The sequence below is a fragment of the Euprymna scolopes genome, chromosome 36, assembly GCF_053919585.1.
Source record: "Euprymna scolopes isolate OS-2025 chromosome 36, ASM5391958v1, whole genome shotgun sequence".
Taxonomy (NCBI): Eukaryota; Metazoa; Mollusca; class Cephalopoda; order Sepiida; family Sepiolidae; genus Euprymna; species Euprymna scolopes.
Window position 1 is genome coordinate 12716975 of NC_136517.1, and position 14687 is coordinate 12731661.

Consider the following 14687-nt stretch of genomic DNA (forward strand, 5'->3'; position numbering starts at 1 on the left):
TTTTGGACTATCTTTCATGAATTGAGCATCAGCTTTTGAGTGGCATAAGAGATTCAAGGAAGGCAGGGAGACTGAAGGATGTTGAGAGGTGGGGGGTGGGGGTAAAGAAGCCAGAACATCAGAATTCATTGGCCAAATAAAGAATTTCATAGATAAAGATCATCCTGCGATGAAAGCTGGATCTACAGCTGTAACCCAGAGATCAAGAGACAGAGTTCTCAGTGGAAGCATGCTAGCTCTCCCAGACTCAAGGCCAGACAGCAAATCCACCCAAAAACTTATGATGGTCGCCTTTTTTTTTTTTTTTTTTTTTGGACAACATGGGCATAATCTACATGCACTGGACAATTATGGTTTTAAGGAAGTTCAGGAAGATATTCTGTCGGAAGAGGCTAGAACTCTTTAAATCGGGTCAGTGGCATTCCCACCAGGACAATGGACTACCACATAACGCCATCGTTGTCACAGAATATTTGATGCGCATCAAGACAGTTCCTCACCCTCCTTATAGTCCAGACCTTTCTCCCTGTGACAAGCTCAAGGAAAGTCTTAGAGGCTATCGTTATGAGACAGAGATGAGAGAAAGACTTCCATGAGGTTTTACAGAAGTTGTTGGAAAAGTACAAGTGCATTGCAGCTGGAGGAGATTACTTCGAAGGGGACTAAAGTTTCATGTGTGTGTATCATCAATAAAAATGCCCACAAAAAAAAAAGGTCTGGAAACTTATTGAAGGCACCTCATATATATATATTTTTTATTTTATCTTATTGCTCTGTTTACCACATTGAGCTCTCATACCCGGATTTCCTCTGGATTTATTCCATTATAACACTATATATATATATATATATATATATATATATATAAATATTCGTAAGTCGTGAGATAAAAATACTCAATAAGCCAAGCAAGTACGATTCTAATTTTATTTTGCATTATTTTTGTGCAGAAAAAGAAAAATATTTAAAACTTTAGTGAAAAGAGTTTTTCTCAAGTTAAAAATTTTTTTTCACGTTTTTTAAATTCCCACATGTTCTGGATAAGAAACGTTAAGCCAATGCGAGACAGAATGACACTAATGTGAGAAATGGGGTTCAAAATTTGGAAAAGGCCGAGAGATTTACTGCCAGACTGCCAGACTTCATCCTGACCAAAATGGAGAAATCCAGTGTGGATATGGTTGGGTCGAGTAAACATAGAAGAAAATGATTTCTTTTCACTAAAATCTGAAATATTTTTTTGAAAACAAATGTCCGTAGAAAATAAAATTAGAATTGTCTTTTCATCTTTTATTATTGAATATGAAACATTTTATAAAATTATGTCACTTTTCTTTTTAGGAAATAAAAGTACTAAAAGCATTGCATGAAACAAAAATTTATTTTATAAGAAATAAATTAGATGAGGTCCACAGTTTGTTGTGTTTTCTTTTTCTTCTTGTCAGGTTTGTTCCCAAAACTGAAGAAATTTATTTTTTTAAAAAAAGAGCAAAGAAAAATCAACTGAAAGAGATAAAAAAAAAAAAAAAAAAAATAATAATAAAAAAATAATAATAATAAAAAAAAAAAAATCAATACTTTTTTTTTTTTTTTTTTTTAAAAATCTAACTTTGTTTCACCTTGTTTATAATTTTTTTTTGTTTTTATTTTTTTTTCCAAAACTTTTCCTTCTTCCATTCATCTTTTTTTTTTTTTTTTTTTTTTGATTTCTCTCTCTCACTTTCATTCCCTTTTCCTCTGTTTTTCTTTTGTGTCTGGAAAGCGTTTTTGTTTTCTCAGTTTTTGTAAAGATTTAATTTTGTTAATAAAATGTTTTTATTTTTTTTTCAACATGGCAGAAGAGTCTTATTTTTTTTTGTAAATCTGGGATGACCGCCGTGAAGTAATAATGTACAGGTTTCATGTGTCGGGGATGGGGGACGGGATACAAAAAAAAAAAAAAAAAAACTTTACTTTGGCAAGTTACTCGCTCCTTATCTCCTACCACACACACACATAACCCAATGGTTGTTTCAAAGCCAATGAAAACCTTTTGCTCTAAAAAGACCATGGAGCAAAAATTTGGCATGTTGATGGAAGCCAAATTATTTATATATTTATATATATATATTTGCTCTATTAACAACAACTGTAGTATTGAGCACTATTGGATATATGCCAACTTTATTACTGAGTAATAATTCTGAATTTATCTTTATCATATACATACACACACAAGTCTGGAAACCGAAGTCCATCTCCATATGTTGAGCCATCCCATTTAAATCTATGATACAAAACAGATTTTCTATTTTATTTTCTTTATACGGACAGCAACAAAATTGTATGGTTGGTTCTGGGAGTTGGGTGGCATGAGGGTGTGGTTGGCGACAGAAGACAAAAGAGTGGGGGCTACAATACAGGGTTGGTGGGAGATGAAGCGGATGTTGCATCATCAGACCGTCCGCGTTTAACTGCAGATTCTGAAGAAGTTGTGTCGTGAATACTTAGTTCTCGGAAGAGGAGGGATGTGTAGCAAGGGAGGTAATTCTTGACTAACTCATGGAAGAATGACTCCATTGTTTTGCCAGCCTTACCAACTTCAGATGAATCCTGTTTTAAGAGAAAGAAAGCTTCATATAATGACCATGTCAACAATAATTAAAAAAAAAAGGAAAAATTAAAAATAGAAAACAGGTTAAACTGGCTTTAAAATGACTAGTAAATTTACATGAAAGGATAGAGACGTTTGGAAACATTAAATCCTAACTTTTATCCTAGGCAACGCTGGGTTGGCAAAGCAAGTATAAAAATGAATTTCTGGAAAAAAGGGCTCCATAAAAGACAGACCGAATAAAGCAGAACTTTTGTAGTGTTTTGTTAAAGAAAAAAGAATAAGAAAGAAGGAGAGGGCAGGGGAAAAAAAAAAAAAAAAAAAAAAAAAAGGAGAGAGAGAGAGAGAAATGAAAAAAGATGAACGAAAAAGAAATGAAAAAAAGAATAAAAAGAAAGGAATGAAAAAAGAGAGGAACGAAAAAGTAAAAAAAATGAATAGGTTGAAAAAGGAAAAAGAAAAAAGGAATGAAAGAAAAAGAAAAAAAACAAACAAAATGTCTACTTACTGAATTATAAAGCGAACAATTCTTGAAGACTAGTTTGACATCTGAAATAAAATGTTCAACTTCATTGTAATGGTTAAAGTGTTGCCGAGAAAGTTTGCATTTGATGGTCGTGAAGTCCATTGGGTGGGTGATGATTCGGTAATAATTAGGGACCTGGAATGAAATAAAAACAAGTAAATCAAAAGAGTGAATATGACAATGGTTAGAACTATGTTATAGGTGATTTCCACTAGGTGGGCAACAGCTTTGTAATAAATGATGGCCATCTAACAATGAGACTCATATCAACTTGAAGAAAATCTTGTAAAAACTTTTTTTATATTCCTCCAAGGATATATATATATATATATATATATATATATTTGTTACATAATTGCAACATTGGATTATGTATTTTAAAATAAAAGAAAAGTTAACATTTTATTTTTAACGGAAAACATTTTTTTTGTTTTACTAATCGTTACGATGAAGAAAATATAGAGAAAGGGAGAAAGACTGTAGAGAGCAAGGGAAAATGTGAATACATGCACAAAGAGAAAAAGAGGGTGAGAAGAAGAAAAGATTGAAACGGGAATGTATGGGGACAGAGTCTAAACCCCATCCCACTCCTGGATGAGGAGTCATTTCTTACTGCTATTGTGAAGTATCCAAGCGCACCCAATTGACCCTTTTGTCTCTATTTCTTACGACCAAAGACGAAAAAAAAAACAAAGCAGAACACGAAGGATGAAAAAGGAAAAGAAAATTAAAAAACATTTTTGAAAACATGTCGGTGAACAGTTACGGTGAGAGAATAAAGATTGGTTTCCGATCCCAGTAGCGCCAACAACAACGACCCCCTCCGCCAACTTTGCGGCCATGAGAACATAAAAAAAACTGAACAAGCAAACTTGTTGACGCAAATTTCGTGGATAAAAGAGATAAAGAAGAAAAGGCATTAACTGAATGACAACAAAAAAAAACATGGCTTGCAAAGATGATCTGTCAACATTGAAGTTCGCTTTAGCCAGAGATGATGGCGTTGGAAAGACTACTTTTGTCAAACAACATTTGATTGGTGAATTTGAAAAGCAAAATTTGTCAATGCAGACTCAAAGCAGAATAAAAGATAAACTGACCAAATGAGGGATACTTGCGAAACAGACCTTTATATGACCCAGAAGGAACACAAGAGAAATTTTGTAAATTGAACATGGAAATGACGCAAAATATGCACAATTAAAATCCCAGATAAAAAACAAAACTGAGTCTACCCTCTTTCTTTCTAGTGCAACAAATTAATGTTTTTTTTTTCTCGTTTTGCCTTTGTTTTTTTATAAATATATTTTATGCTCAACTTATTTATTAGTACAAGATTTCCCATCTCTACAATTTGCTTTTTTTATCCTATGTTTTTTTTTGTTTGTTTTTTAGTTTGTAAATAAAGTTGATTTGCAATTGTGGATTCATGTTTGTTTCTGTTCATTTTTTTCACTGTGTTTTTCTGTCCATCTGTATCACATTTTTGTGAGCTTGAAAAAGTTTCCCCTCTCTCGACGCGATATTTCGAACTCCAAGGACCATTCTTTTCTTTTTTGCTACATAACTCTGCTTTGTCGTATGCCAACAGAGTTGGTTTCGTAAGAAAATGTATAAATAAAGATCAATACATTTAGGATATTAGAATAACTAATAGAAGGTACAGTCTATTTTATGGCATATCAACCTTTCCTGGTTATTAAAATAATTTGACATTGTAAAGAATTCATTGAATATAATTGCCCCCCTCCCTTCTTTTTTAGACAACCAAGTGGAAATTGGGTTCTTCTTCATTATAATGGTGAAAATCGAAAATTTGAATTTCAAGTAAAACCAATGATATCTACTTAATTGTCATGTTGCAGTAATGAACATATCCAAAAATTGTGAAAAACGATAAGATAGAAAAAATTCATTATTAATCAGTTTTCAAAGACAATTAGCAAAAATTGAGTTTTGTAAAAAACAAAAAAAACACGGAGAGTTCAAATCGTAACAAAAGGGAGGTAATTATTTGTAAAAAACTGAAAATCTTTGGCCAATTTAGCAAAATTTAACTTTCCCTAATTGTCTTTAAAAACTGTTCATTAATAATCAATTTTCTATATTATGGTTTTTCATAATTTTTGGATATTTTCATTATTGCAACATGAAAATTAAGTAAATACCATTGATTTTACTTGAAATTTAATATTTTGATTTTCACTATTATAATGAAGGAAAAGCGGACATTTTGTCAACATCTTTTCCCAACAAACATCAAACAAAAAGATCCCATCAGATTTTAAACTGTTGTGAATTCCATTGTCTAATCTAATATCAGTTCTACATCTTGCTTCAAGATTCTGAACCAATAAATAGATTAACTGTAGTCAAGGGCAATTTGAAGGCTCCCTAGTTATTAACTACTATACCTATAAGAGTCAATACAGTTCTTTGGATCTATCCACTTACTCTTGACCTTCATCTTATAATGCTGAGTGTTTAGCAAGGAGACATCAAGTCCAATTTTCATGAGTTTTTTGATAAACAGTTTAAAAAAAATAAGATTTTTATTGAAAAGTTTGGCACAAGGCCAAAAAGTGTGTGTGTATGTGGGGGGGGAGCAGTCATGAGAAACTAATGCTATGTTAACCTTGTTAGTTTCTACATTCATTTTTTTCTCACCAAAATGCAATACTTTAGCATGATTTAAAGATTGAATCCTCCGACTGACTGATTGTTAGGGAACACTTTAATCATGTTCCCAAACGCATCGATTATCAATGCACATAACTACAATATTCATTTGTGAAATGAAGATTGGCTGTCGCTTATCTTGACATGCTTGGTTGACCTCCATTCGAGATGCTGCAAATTCATTGGAAGAAACCCAGAATTTTGTTTTGCAATATTCGCAGACATTTTTTTGTTGTAGTAAATAGAATTCACTATGTAAGAATTTGTGTGTATATTTGTAGCAGCAAAATATGTTTATATTGCTATGTGTATTATTGGTTTGACAAAACACCAGAAGCAGCTAAACTGAAGCATTAGTATTGTTTATAAATAAAATAACTATTTTTCAAGTAAGTTCAATTATACAGGGTGTCCAAAAATTCACTGAAAGGTTGAAAATCTTTGTCATTTTACCATTAATCATTATTTTTTTCTCTATTTCAGATATTTTACAAATAATATTTTGGAAATTATGGATAAGTATAGCATTGAACAACGTATGCAAGTTTTGTTTTGACTCAAAGAGTTTATCGACAGCATTTTCCGAAACATGATTTGAAGACCAAAGAAAGAGTCTATGTTAACAAACTCCAAACCCTGCAAGAATTAAAAGAAAACATCAAGAACAAAACAAGGAAGTGAAATCGTAATCCAGAGATTCTGCAATTTGTTATGAATGTTTTGGAAAGGGACAAATATGCGTAGCTGAAAATAGACAACATTTAAAAGACATTTTTTTTCATGAAGATTGTTTAAATTTTTTTTTTTTTTTTTTAATTTTCCCAATGTCTTAGTCAGATGGTGTTCAAATTACAGAAAGATATCCAAAATAATTTAAGTTCAAAACTCTTCAGTGACTTTTTGGACACCCTGTAAAAGTTGGCAAACAGAAGCACACTAATATGGAAAAAGGTTTTCGTTGATATAACAAAAAACAAAAACAAAAACAAAAAACACTGAATTTGATACTTACAGCTTTACTGACAGGTTCGTGGAATGCAGTGCTGGCACTGTTACAAAATAATTCAAGCAACACTCGTTCACACACCTGAAATAAAGCAAATTATCACATTAACCACCTTGTGTCCATTATACATTATGAATATGCAACATTGAATGACAGCTATGAAAACTAATTTTAGAATTGAATTTTCCCTTTTTTTGTGGCATCAGTTGGGTATCATTGAAGAAATCAAAGAGGAGGTTATGGAAGATTGGTGGATGGAGTCGGACAGAAGTATATCTGCAGGGGTGAGAAAATGCAGTTTGAGAGTTAAATTTACTGGATCAGAATAAACACGAATATCAGGACTTGTTGGAGAACAAATACAACTGATATAATTTGTATTAAGCTGCGGTAAATGTTTTGTTTTTTCTTACTCACAGACTAACTATAACACACGCAAACATTTTATTTCTAAACCAATCACTTCAAATAATAAATACACAAACTTAAGCTAAAAATACCCCCAACTAAATAAAAATGTCATACCTTTGAATTAAAGACCTCATATATTCACGTTTCAAAGCTGAGGATGGTAGTGGGAAAAAGCTCCCATTCTCTAAAAGAGTGCCCTCATGGTGCGTGCCTCAAGTAGCCTCTGACAACCAAGTCCAGCTACTGGCCTTCAAGTGTGGCTTTAGCTACTAAACCTGGCGAAACTGTTTATACTAACTGGAAGAAGGGGCAATGGTGGTCCACTGGCATCTTAAAACCAGTCATTTTGGGCAGGTGGGGCTCATCAAGTTTAGATGGCAGCTCATCTAGGAGAAAGAACTCTTAATTCAAAAACCTCCACTGTCTTGCGGGATTACCCCATCAGGAGAAAAGCTAAGAGTGAACCTCAACAGAAAGTCCAGAGATGGAGTCACTAAGGTGGCCTGATTTTATATTGTCATTACTGGCAACACTAGTGACACAATTAGAGATAAGCTGTATTGTCTGTCTTTCCCTGGAATCCTCTGGTTTCGTGGAGAGGGCAACAGTTATCCTCCCATACCACCCTGCCCAGACTATGTAGCTCTACTGCTACATCATCGTCTCCAAACATGGACAGTTGCCAACAACAACAATATTCACTTAAAGTCTCAAATATGAAATAATACTTGCAAATACAACAGTGCTTGTGCATTATAATTCGATATAAAAAAATGCATCCCAAGTAAAAACATAATCACGAGTCATGTAAAAACTCTAAAAATTACGAAAAATGATAGAGTAAGAAAAAAAAAGAGAAAAGGAAAAATTTATTGAATATCGCAATTTTATCAGTTTAGTTTATTGCAGCCGATTTCGTATGACAAACTTACTTATCTCCCTTATTTTCACTTAACGTTTGTTGTTTCAAAAAAAAAAAAAAAAAAAAAAAAAAGCTGTTTTTTTGGTAAAAATAATTCTAGCAGATCCTCCACACTATCATTCTTAGTTTGGGAATTTTTTTTACGAGTTTCAACGTAACAAGCAAGTATGTAGTAATGTTCTTACTTAAATTTTTTTTATATCCAGTTATAGTGCACATGCATTGTTGCGTGTTTGCAAGTATTATTTCATATTTAAGGCTATTTTTTGTTATGTGACTATATGGGAACTATATTTAAAAGGTATGATGTTTAGATTTATTTTTTTGGATATCCAGTTATAATTCATAATCACCTAAATAATGAATTTATACCAACTGCCCCTCAGCACTCTTCAAGTATATAGACAAGATATATGAATATATATATATATATAATGAAAATTACAATTGAATGTACCAAAATGATCCAAGATGGTAAAATTAAAGTAAATTATAAATATTAAAGAATTAATATTTATAAAATTATCTCAGCCAGATATAAAAGCTCGATAATACCAAATAGGAAATAGAGCTTATAATATAAGCAAACAGTTAATGAAATATGTTAAAAAACACTTTGAAATGAGTTAAAAACATTTAATCTGAAAAGGAAACACTAGATAAATGGATAATCCGAGAGTATTTCTTTGAAACTCCGCGGATTAAGGATTATCCATTTATCTAGTGTTTCCTTTTCAGATTAAATATGTTTTTAACTCATTTCAAAGTGTTTTTTAACATATTTCATTAACTGTTTGCTCATATATATATATATATAAAAAAGTATATAGACAAGACAAGATATATCAATATATATCTATATATAAGTATATAGACAAGATAAGATATATCAATATGCACAAGTTTGCCTGACTACAACAGCGACTTCATTACTTTTACTGTTTCAAATTAGAAAATATCAGATTGATAAAATGTTTAAAAAAAAAAAACAAAACAAAAAAAAACTTTTGCATCATTTTTCGTATTTTTGCAATGTTTACTAATTTTGATATACCTTGTCATTACCATAAGTTTTATTTCTTTTTTACTTAAAATATATTTAACATTTTTAGCTAATTATAACGTTACAAGCACCCACATATACAAAGAAATTTGAAAAACATCAACTCATGTATGTATATATATATATATTAAACTAGACACAAAGAAAAGTTCTACCAAGAGTAACACATGTAGATGCAACCAAGCACAAGCAATAACTGATGACTGACAAACTTATTAGTGTTTTCTGCCTCTGATTTTGCAACCGAGAGAGAAAGAGAGAGAGAGAGAGAGAGAGAGAGAGAGAGAGAGAGAGAGAGAGAGAGCGGATGAAGGGGAAAGAGGAAAACAAACAAAATGGTCACTACAGAAGCAACAATAATTCAAAAGAATTCATTTTTAAGACCAAAATTTAATTTAATGTGACGAAAATATAATTCCCAAAATCATTTAAATTGGGTCAAATAGTTTTTTTTATAAAGAAAATCATTCTAAAGTGATTAATGGGAATTCATAGGCATTACAGCAAATTTAGCAAGTATAAAGTATTGCTGAATTACCCTTTCCGTTTAAAATGGTGGCATCACAATCATTCCCTGAATGCTCACATGAAATTTGATTTTCTCTATAAAAATAAAACTAGACAATTCATGTGATTTTTGGAATAAAATATTTTTGTTTTATCACAAATACACATATCATACAGATTTTACTTTCATTAATATGGGGAGGGGGAATCTGAACAAAAATTGGATTATAAAATGACTTTTTTAAAGATGATATTAATTTTTTTTGTATTGAAACTAAATTTTAGAAAATATTGATTAGTCATATGTTTATCTGAAAATATTTTATTTACTTTTTTATGCATCAAAATTTGAACTTCAGATCCTTTCTATTATGGCAGCATAGTTATTAAATACGTTTTGTACAAAAAGATTTAAGTATCCCATGTCTTTTTAGAAGAAAAAAAATCTTATTTTTATTCGTTTCTTGCCTTTTTATTGCACTTATTGCTATTATCTTTATTATTTTAAAATTTTGAATCGTTACTTTTCATGTTCTTAATATAGTTGTCTCCCCTGGATTCATGAAGTTTTATTTTTTGTGATCAAAGCAGATTGACTTTTTTTTTTTTTTTTTAATTCGAAATTTTTTTAACAAATTAAATTTTGTGTCTTGAAATTATGTTGTTTAGTTTTGTGTTTTTTTATTATAATATCTATATTATATTTCTCTTTGTCCATTACAGTTTTTCTTGGAAACTACTAGGTCAATCTGACTGAAATTTTGTATGGACCATTGCAATGATAAGATGTAAAGTTATTATGGTACTTACCTTTTTGATACACAGTTAGGGATTAATAGGGATTAGTCACCACAATACCATATTTATTCTGGAGATTTTTTTTTTTTTTTCGGAAACTACTGATCAATCTATCAGAAATTTTGTATAGTCTATTGTTATGATATGATGCAGCAAACTAAGTCTATTATGGTTTCTGTTTCATGCAGTTATGGATTATTAGGATTAGTATTTAATGAAAAAAAAAAAAAAAATTAAAAAATGAGTTCAAATTTAACCAAATATTCATTAATCAATTTAGCAATCAATGGGCATAACTTTTGCCGGTTTTCAACAGACAAAAAGTTTAGTTATTCTTATTAATTTTATTTTATTATTAATCTTAGTTTATGGTTCACCTGAAATTACTGTTTTTTGTTTGTTTTTAATTCTAGGTTGAATACAATATCATGCGGCACTCTGATAAGCCATGCCCATTAGTAAAAGAAGAAAACAACGTTTATGCTTACTTTAATAACAAATGAAAAGAGAACGGATGGGTGTATACATTGCTTACCTTCAGTTCTTTCTCAGACAGACCTGTCGGTGCTTTGCGCTTCGTACCACCACTCATGACAAATTCTTTGGGTGCTTGTTCTTCAATGCTGCCGGGGTCTTCACAGAATGTGCAATTCCATCCACCACTAAAAGCAAAGCTGGATATTTTTAGTAGGATTATATAAATATATGCATGTGCAGGGGTAGTACATACACAAAAGTAGACGGACCAAAACGATACAATCAATTTTTGTTCCGTTCTGGTCTGTCTACATTTTGGTAAATTTACATAAATGAAACAAGATTAGGTTTTACACTGTTTAAAAAAAATACAAATTTACTTACAAATATTTAAACAAATTTTTGGTGATTAATTAAACACAAATCAGATCATAATTTTTTGCAGCCATTTGCAATATGTAGTTTTTGTATGGACTGAGAAAAATCTCATTTTAACTACAAAGAAAAAAATTACTTGTATTTAACAGTAACAACAAAATGATGTGTGTACGTTAAAAAGTATAGTTTAATATTTGAAAAATAGAAATTCTCTTTGCAAATACAGAAAGATATGTACATACCTGACATGAACGGAAATGTCATATAAAAGTCATTTAAATTGATCAAGTAGTTTTTTTTTTCAAAGAAAATCAAATTTTATGAAGTGAGAACAGCGTTTCTTAATCCGCCATATTTAATAAAGGGAGACAACTCAATTTGAACTGCTGAGATTCTAAAATCAGTTTTGTAAAGGCTACATTCTACTTGATCAATTTACATAATCTTTGGAATAGGACATCTTTGTTCCATGACAGGTATGTGAATCATGTAGATTTTTCTGTATTTTTGTTTTGATACGTTGGAATTCATTAAAACTTATCGTTGGAATTCTAGGTAAAAGCCAATAAATATTAAATATCATCAGCATGTGTACGGGTATGGGATGCTGAAGTCATGATTAAAACTTGCTGATCGGGATACAAAGGGAAGAGAAATCTACGTGGAATGAAAATTAATCTAATGTGTTGTGAAAGAGTGCAATAAAAAAATGGATGAATGTAGCTAACCTTGGAGCACCCATCAGCGCTGGAATGTGACATTGGAGATGGAACACCTTTGGGCATGAATCACAGCAGAGAAGCTCCCCTCCATTGCGACAAGAGGCGCAGTAGTCCTCGTTGGGATCGTCGCTGCCAACATCATCCAGGTTGTTACCGATTAAGGACTGGACCTGCTTTTGAGCCTGATGCTGCTGCTGTTGATGATGCTGCTGCTGCTGCTGTTGTTGCTGAGCAACAGACGACATAGAAAAACTTTCGGACATGTGAGATGGAATGAGATCGGAAGTATCCAAAGGCAGATTATTCAAAGCTTTCTCCAAGTTAGGAATGATCTTGCTCACCTGTTTATTCGGAAAATAAAAAAAATTTAATATTGTTTATATTTTTTAATTAATACAAAAAATATTAGTCCCCCCGCCCCACCTCAATGTAAGCCTCGTGTAAATTTAAATTAGAATTTGTAAGCCAGAATTAAAAAAAAATTTTTTTTATTTGTTTTTGTTTTCACCAATAACACAGGATTTAAAAAACAAGAACATGTATTTATTTAAAACTTTAAAATCAACTTTGATGAAGATGATATACATCTTCATCAGACATGGAATCAGTTTGTGTTTTTTCTTCCACTGTGACATGGTGCCACTAGAAAATCTAAGTCCGTGATTTTTTTTCCTCCAAATTTTCCAATCAAGAGGATCGATCACACATGGCTTACTCGAAATGAATTAGATTTTTTGGTCCACTGACACGGGGAGAAATTGGACCTAATTATTCACTCCCGTTCATTTGTTCACCTTTCTTAATAATCATGTCTTGGATTTTTAGAAATTTTGCAGAAACATTAGTCATGGTGAAAGTAAATTTTTGTCAGAACGGATTTTCCGGGATTCATGCCATAATTGTACAGACAGTTCAACGGATGAAATAATAATGACAGTTTTCTGGAAGTTAAAAGGTTTAATCCTCAATACAGATGAATATAAATAAAAATTCTTAAGACTTCTACCCGCTTATAGTTGATGGAAGGAGATGGAGTATTGAATTCAAAACAGATCCCAGAGTTTAACAAGATGCACTAAAATCCTATTAAACAAATTAATTAAAAAAATAAAATCCATTGAAACTTATTTCTGTTTCTTCATAAGCAAGTCAGGCATTTTAATCTTTGTTAATAGTAAAAAAATAAAATAAAAAATAAAAAAAACTGTAGTTATGCTAAATAATCTTTGTTAATAGTAAAAAAACTGTAGTTATCCTAATAAACTTTGTTAATAGTTAAAAAAACTAAAAAAAAACTGTAGTTATGATAAATAATCTTTGTTAATAGTTAAAAAAAACTGTAGTCATCCTAATAAACTTTGTTAATAGTTAAAAAAACTAAAAAAAACTGTAGTTATGATAAATAATCTTTAATAGTAAAAAAAACTGTAGTTATCCTAATAAACTTTGTTAATAGTTAAAAAAAACTAAAAAAAACTGTAGTTGTGATAAATAATCTTTGTTAATAGTTAAAAACAAACTGTAGTTATGCTAAATAATCTTTGTTAATAGTCAAAAACAAAAGAACTGTAGTTATGCTAAATAATCTTTGTTAATAAGTTAAAAAAAAAAAAAAACTAGTTATGCTAAATAATCTTTATTAATAGTTAAAAAAAAAACAAAAAAACAAAACAAAAAAAACTAGTTATGATAAATAAGCCAGAAAATAAATGGAAGAGATTCGCAGCTTTCCTAAGTTTTATTTGTATTTTTTAATTTTTGCAATGTTGGGTGAAGAATCAGTTTTTGTAGGTATAAAACTAACTTACCACTGTCGGACCACCATTACAGCAAGAAGTATTTGTCTTCTCTTTCTTGACCTTTAATATTTGGACATTGGATTTAGAACTAGAAAAAACAAAATCAAAGAAAAACATAAATTGAGAAATATCAGTCATTACAGTATTCACTTACAAACTGAAATGCATAGAGCACAACACTATGAACAAGCATCAATTCTTGTAGAATTGTCAGATACAAAAACAATAAACCAATAACAAAAAAGTATCTGGAAAAACTTCAGCTTCCAGATTAATATATATATAACTCATCTTTTATTTAATATATAACTTTATTATATCATAAAACCGATATGGAAAAGATGAGAGGAAAACCTTTTTAGGACATGGCATTACGAAGCTAAATGCTTCTCATCAGAAAAGAAGGGCCAAAATTATACAAAATATAAATAAACACACACACACACACACAAACAATAATAAAGTTAAGCTTAAAAATAAATTTCTGATGGTTAAATAAAACTATCTAGATAAAAAAAGCTCTACCAGATTAAGAGGAGCCAAGAAAAGAATAAGTTAAGATAAAGAGTAAAGTTGCATAGGAATATATCTCAGTGATGAGAGAATCGCAATATTTTTCTTCAATTCAGACTCTTTTAAAATCTCTAAATTATATAGTTTTTTTGATTAGCATAAATAGGTGCGTGCGTGTGTGATGGGGGTTGATCTATACATTTTAGTTTTACTAGCAGTCTAAAATCGATGTTTATCATTTTATAATTACTACCAGCAATAAAAAATTAAGACTTTAAAAAAAAAAAAAAGAA

The 14687-nt window shown here is 30.7% G+C and overlaps 1 protein-coding gene across 4 annotated transcripts in view; it reads right to left on the reverse strand.

Moving 5' to 3' along the window:
- Positions 1-1362: 1362 nt before the first annotated feature.
- Positions 1363-14687, reverse strand: part of LOC145260346 (transcription intermediary factor 1-alpha-like) — a 110724-nt gene continuing 97399 nt past the window's right edge. For 2 of the 4 annotated variants that reach the window (XM_080118271.1, XM_080118268.1), the window contains 6 exons: positions 13891-13969; positions 12089-12423; positions 11041-11167; positions 6811-6885; positions 3102-3254; positions 1363-2592 (listed from right to left, as the gene is read on the reverse strand). In XM_080118271.1, coding sequence (XP_079974397.1) covers positions 2392-2592; positions 3102-3254; positions 6811-6885; positions 11041-11167; positions 12089-12423; positions 13891-13969 — 970 coding nt within the window. In that variant the 3' untranslated portion in view covers positions 1363-2391. Of the gene's footprint in view, positions 2593-3101; positions 3255-6810; positions 6886-11040; positions 11180-12088; positions 12424-13890; positions 13970-14687 lie in introns of all 4 variants that reach the window. The other 2 variants (XM_080118270.1, XM_080118267.1) reach the window with 1 other exon arrangement.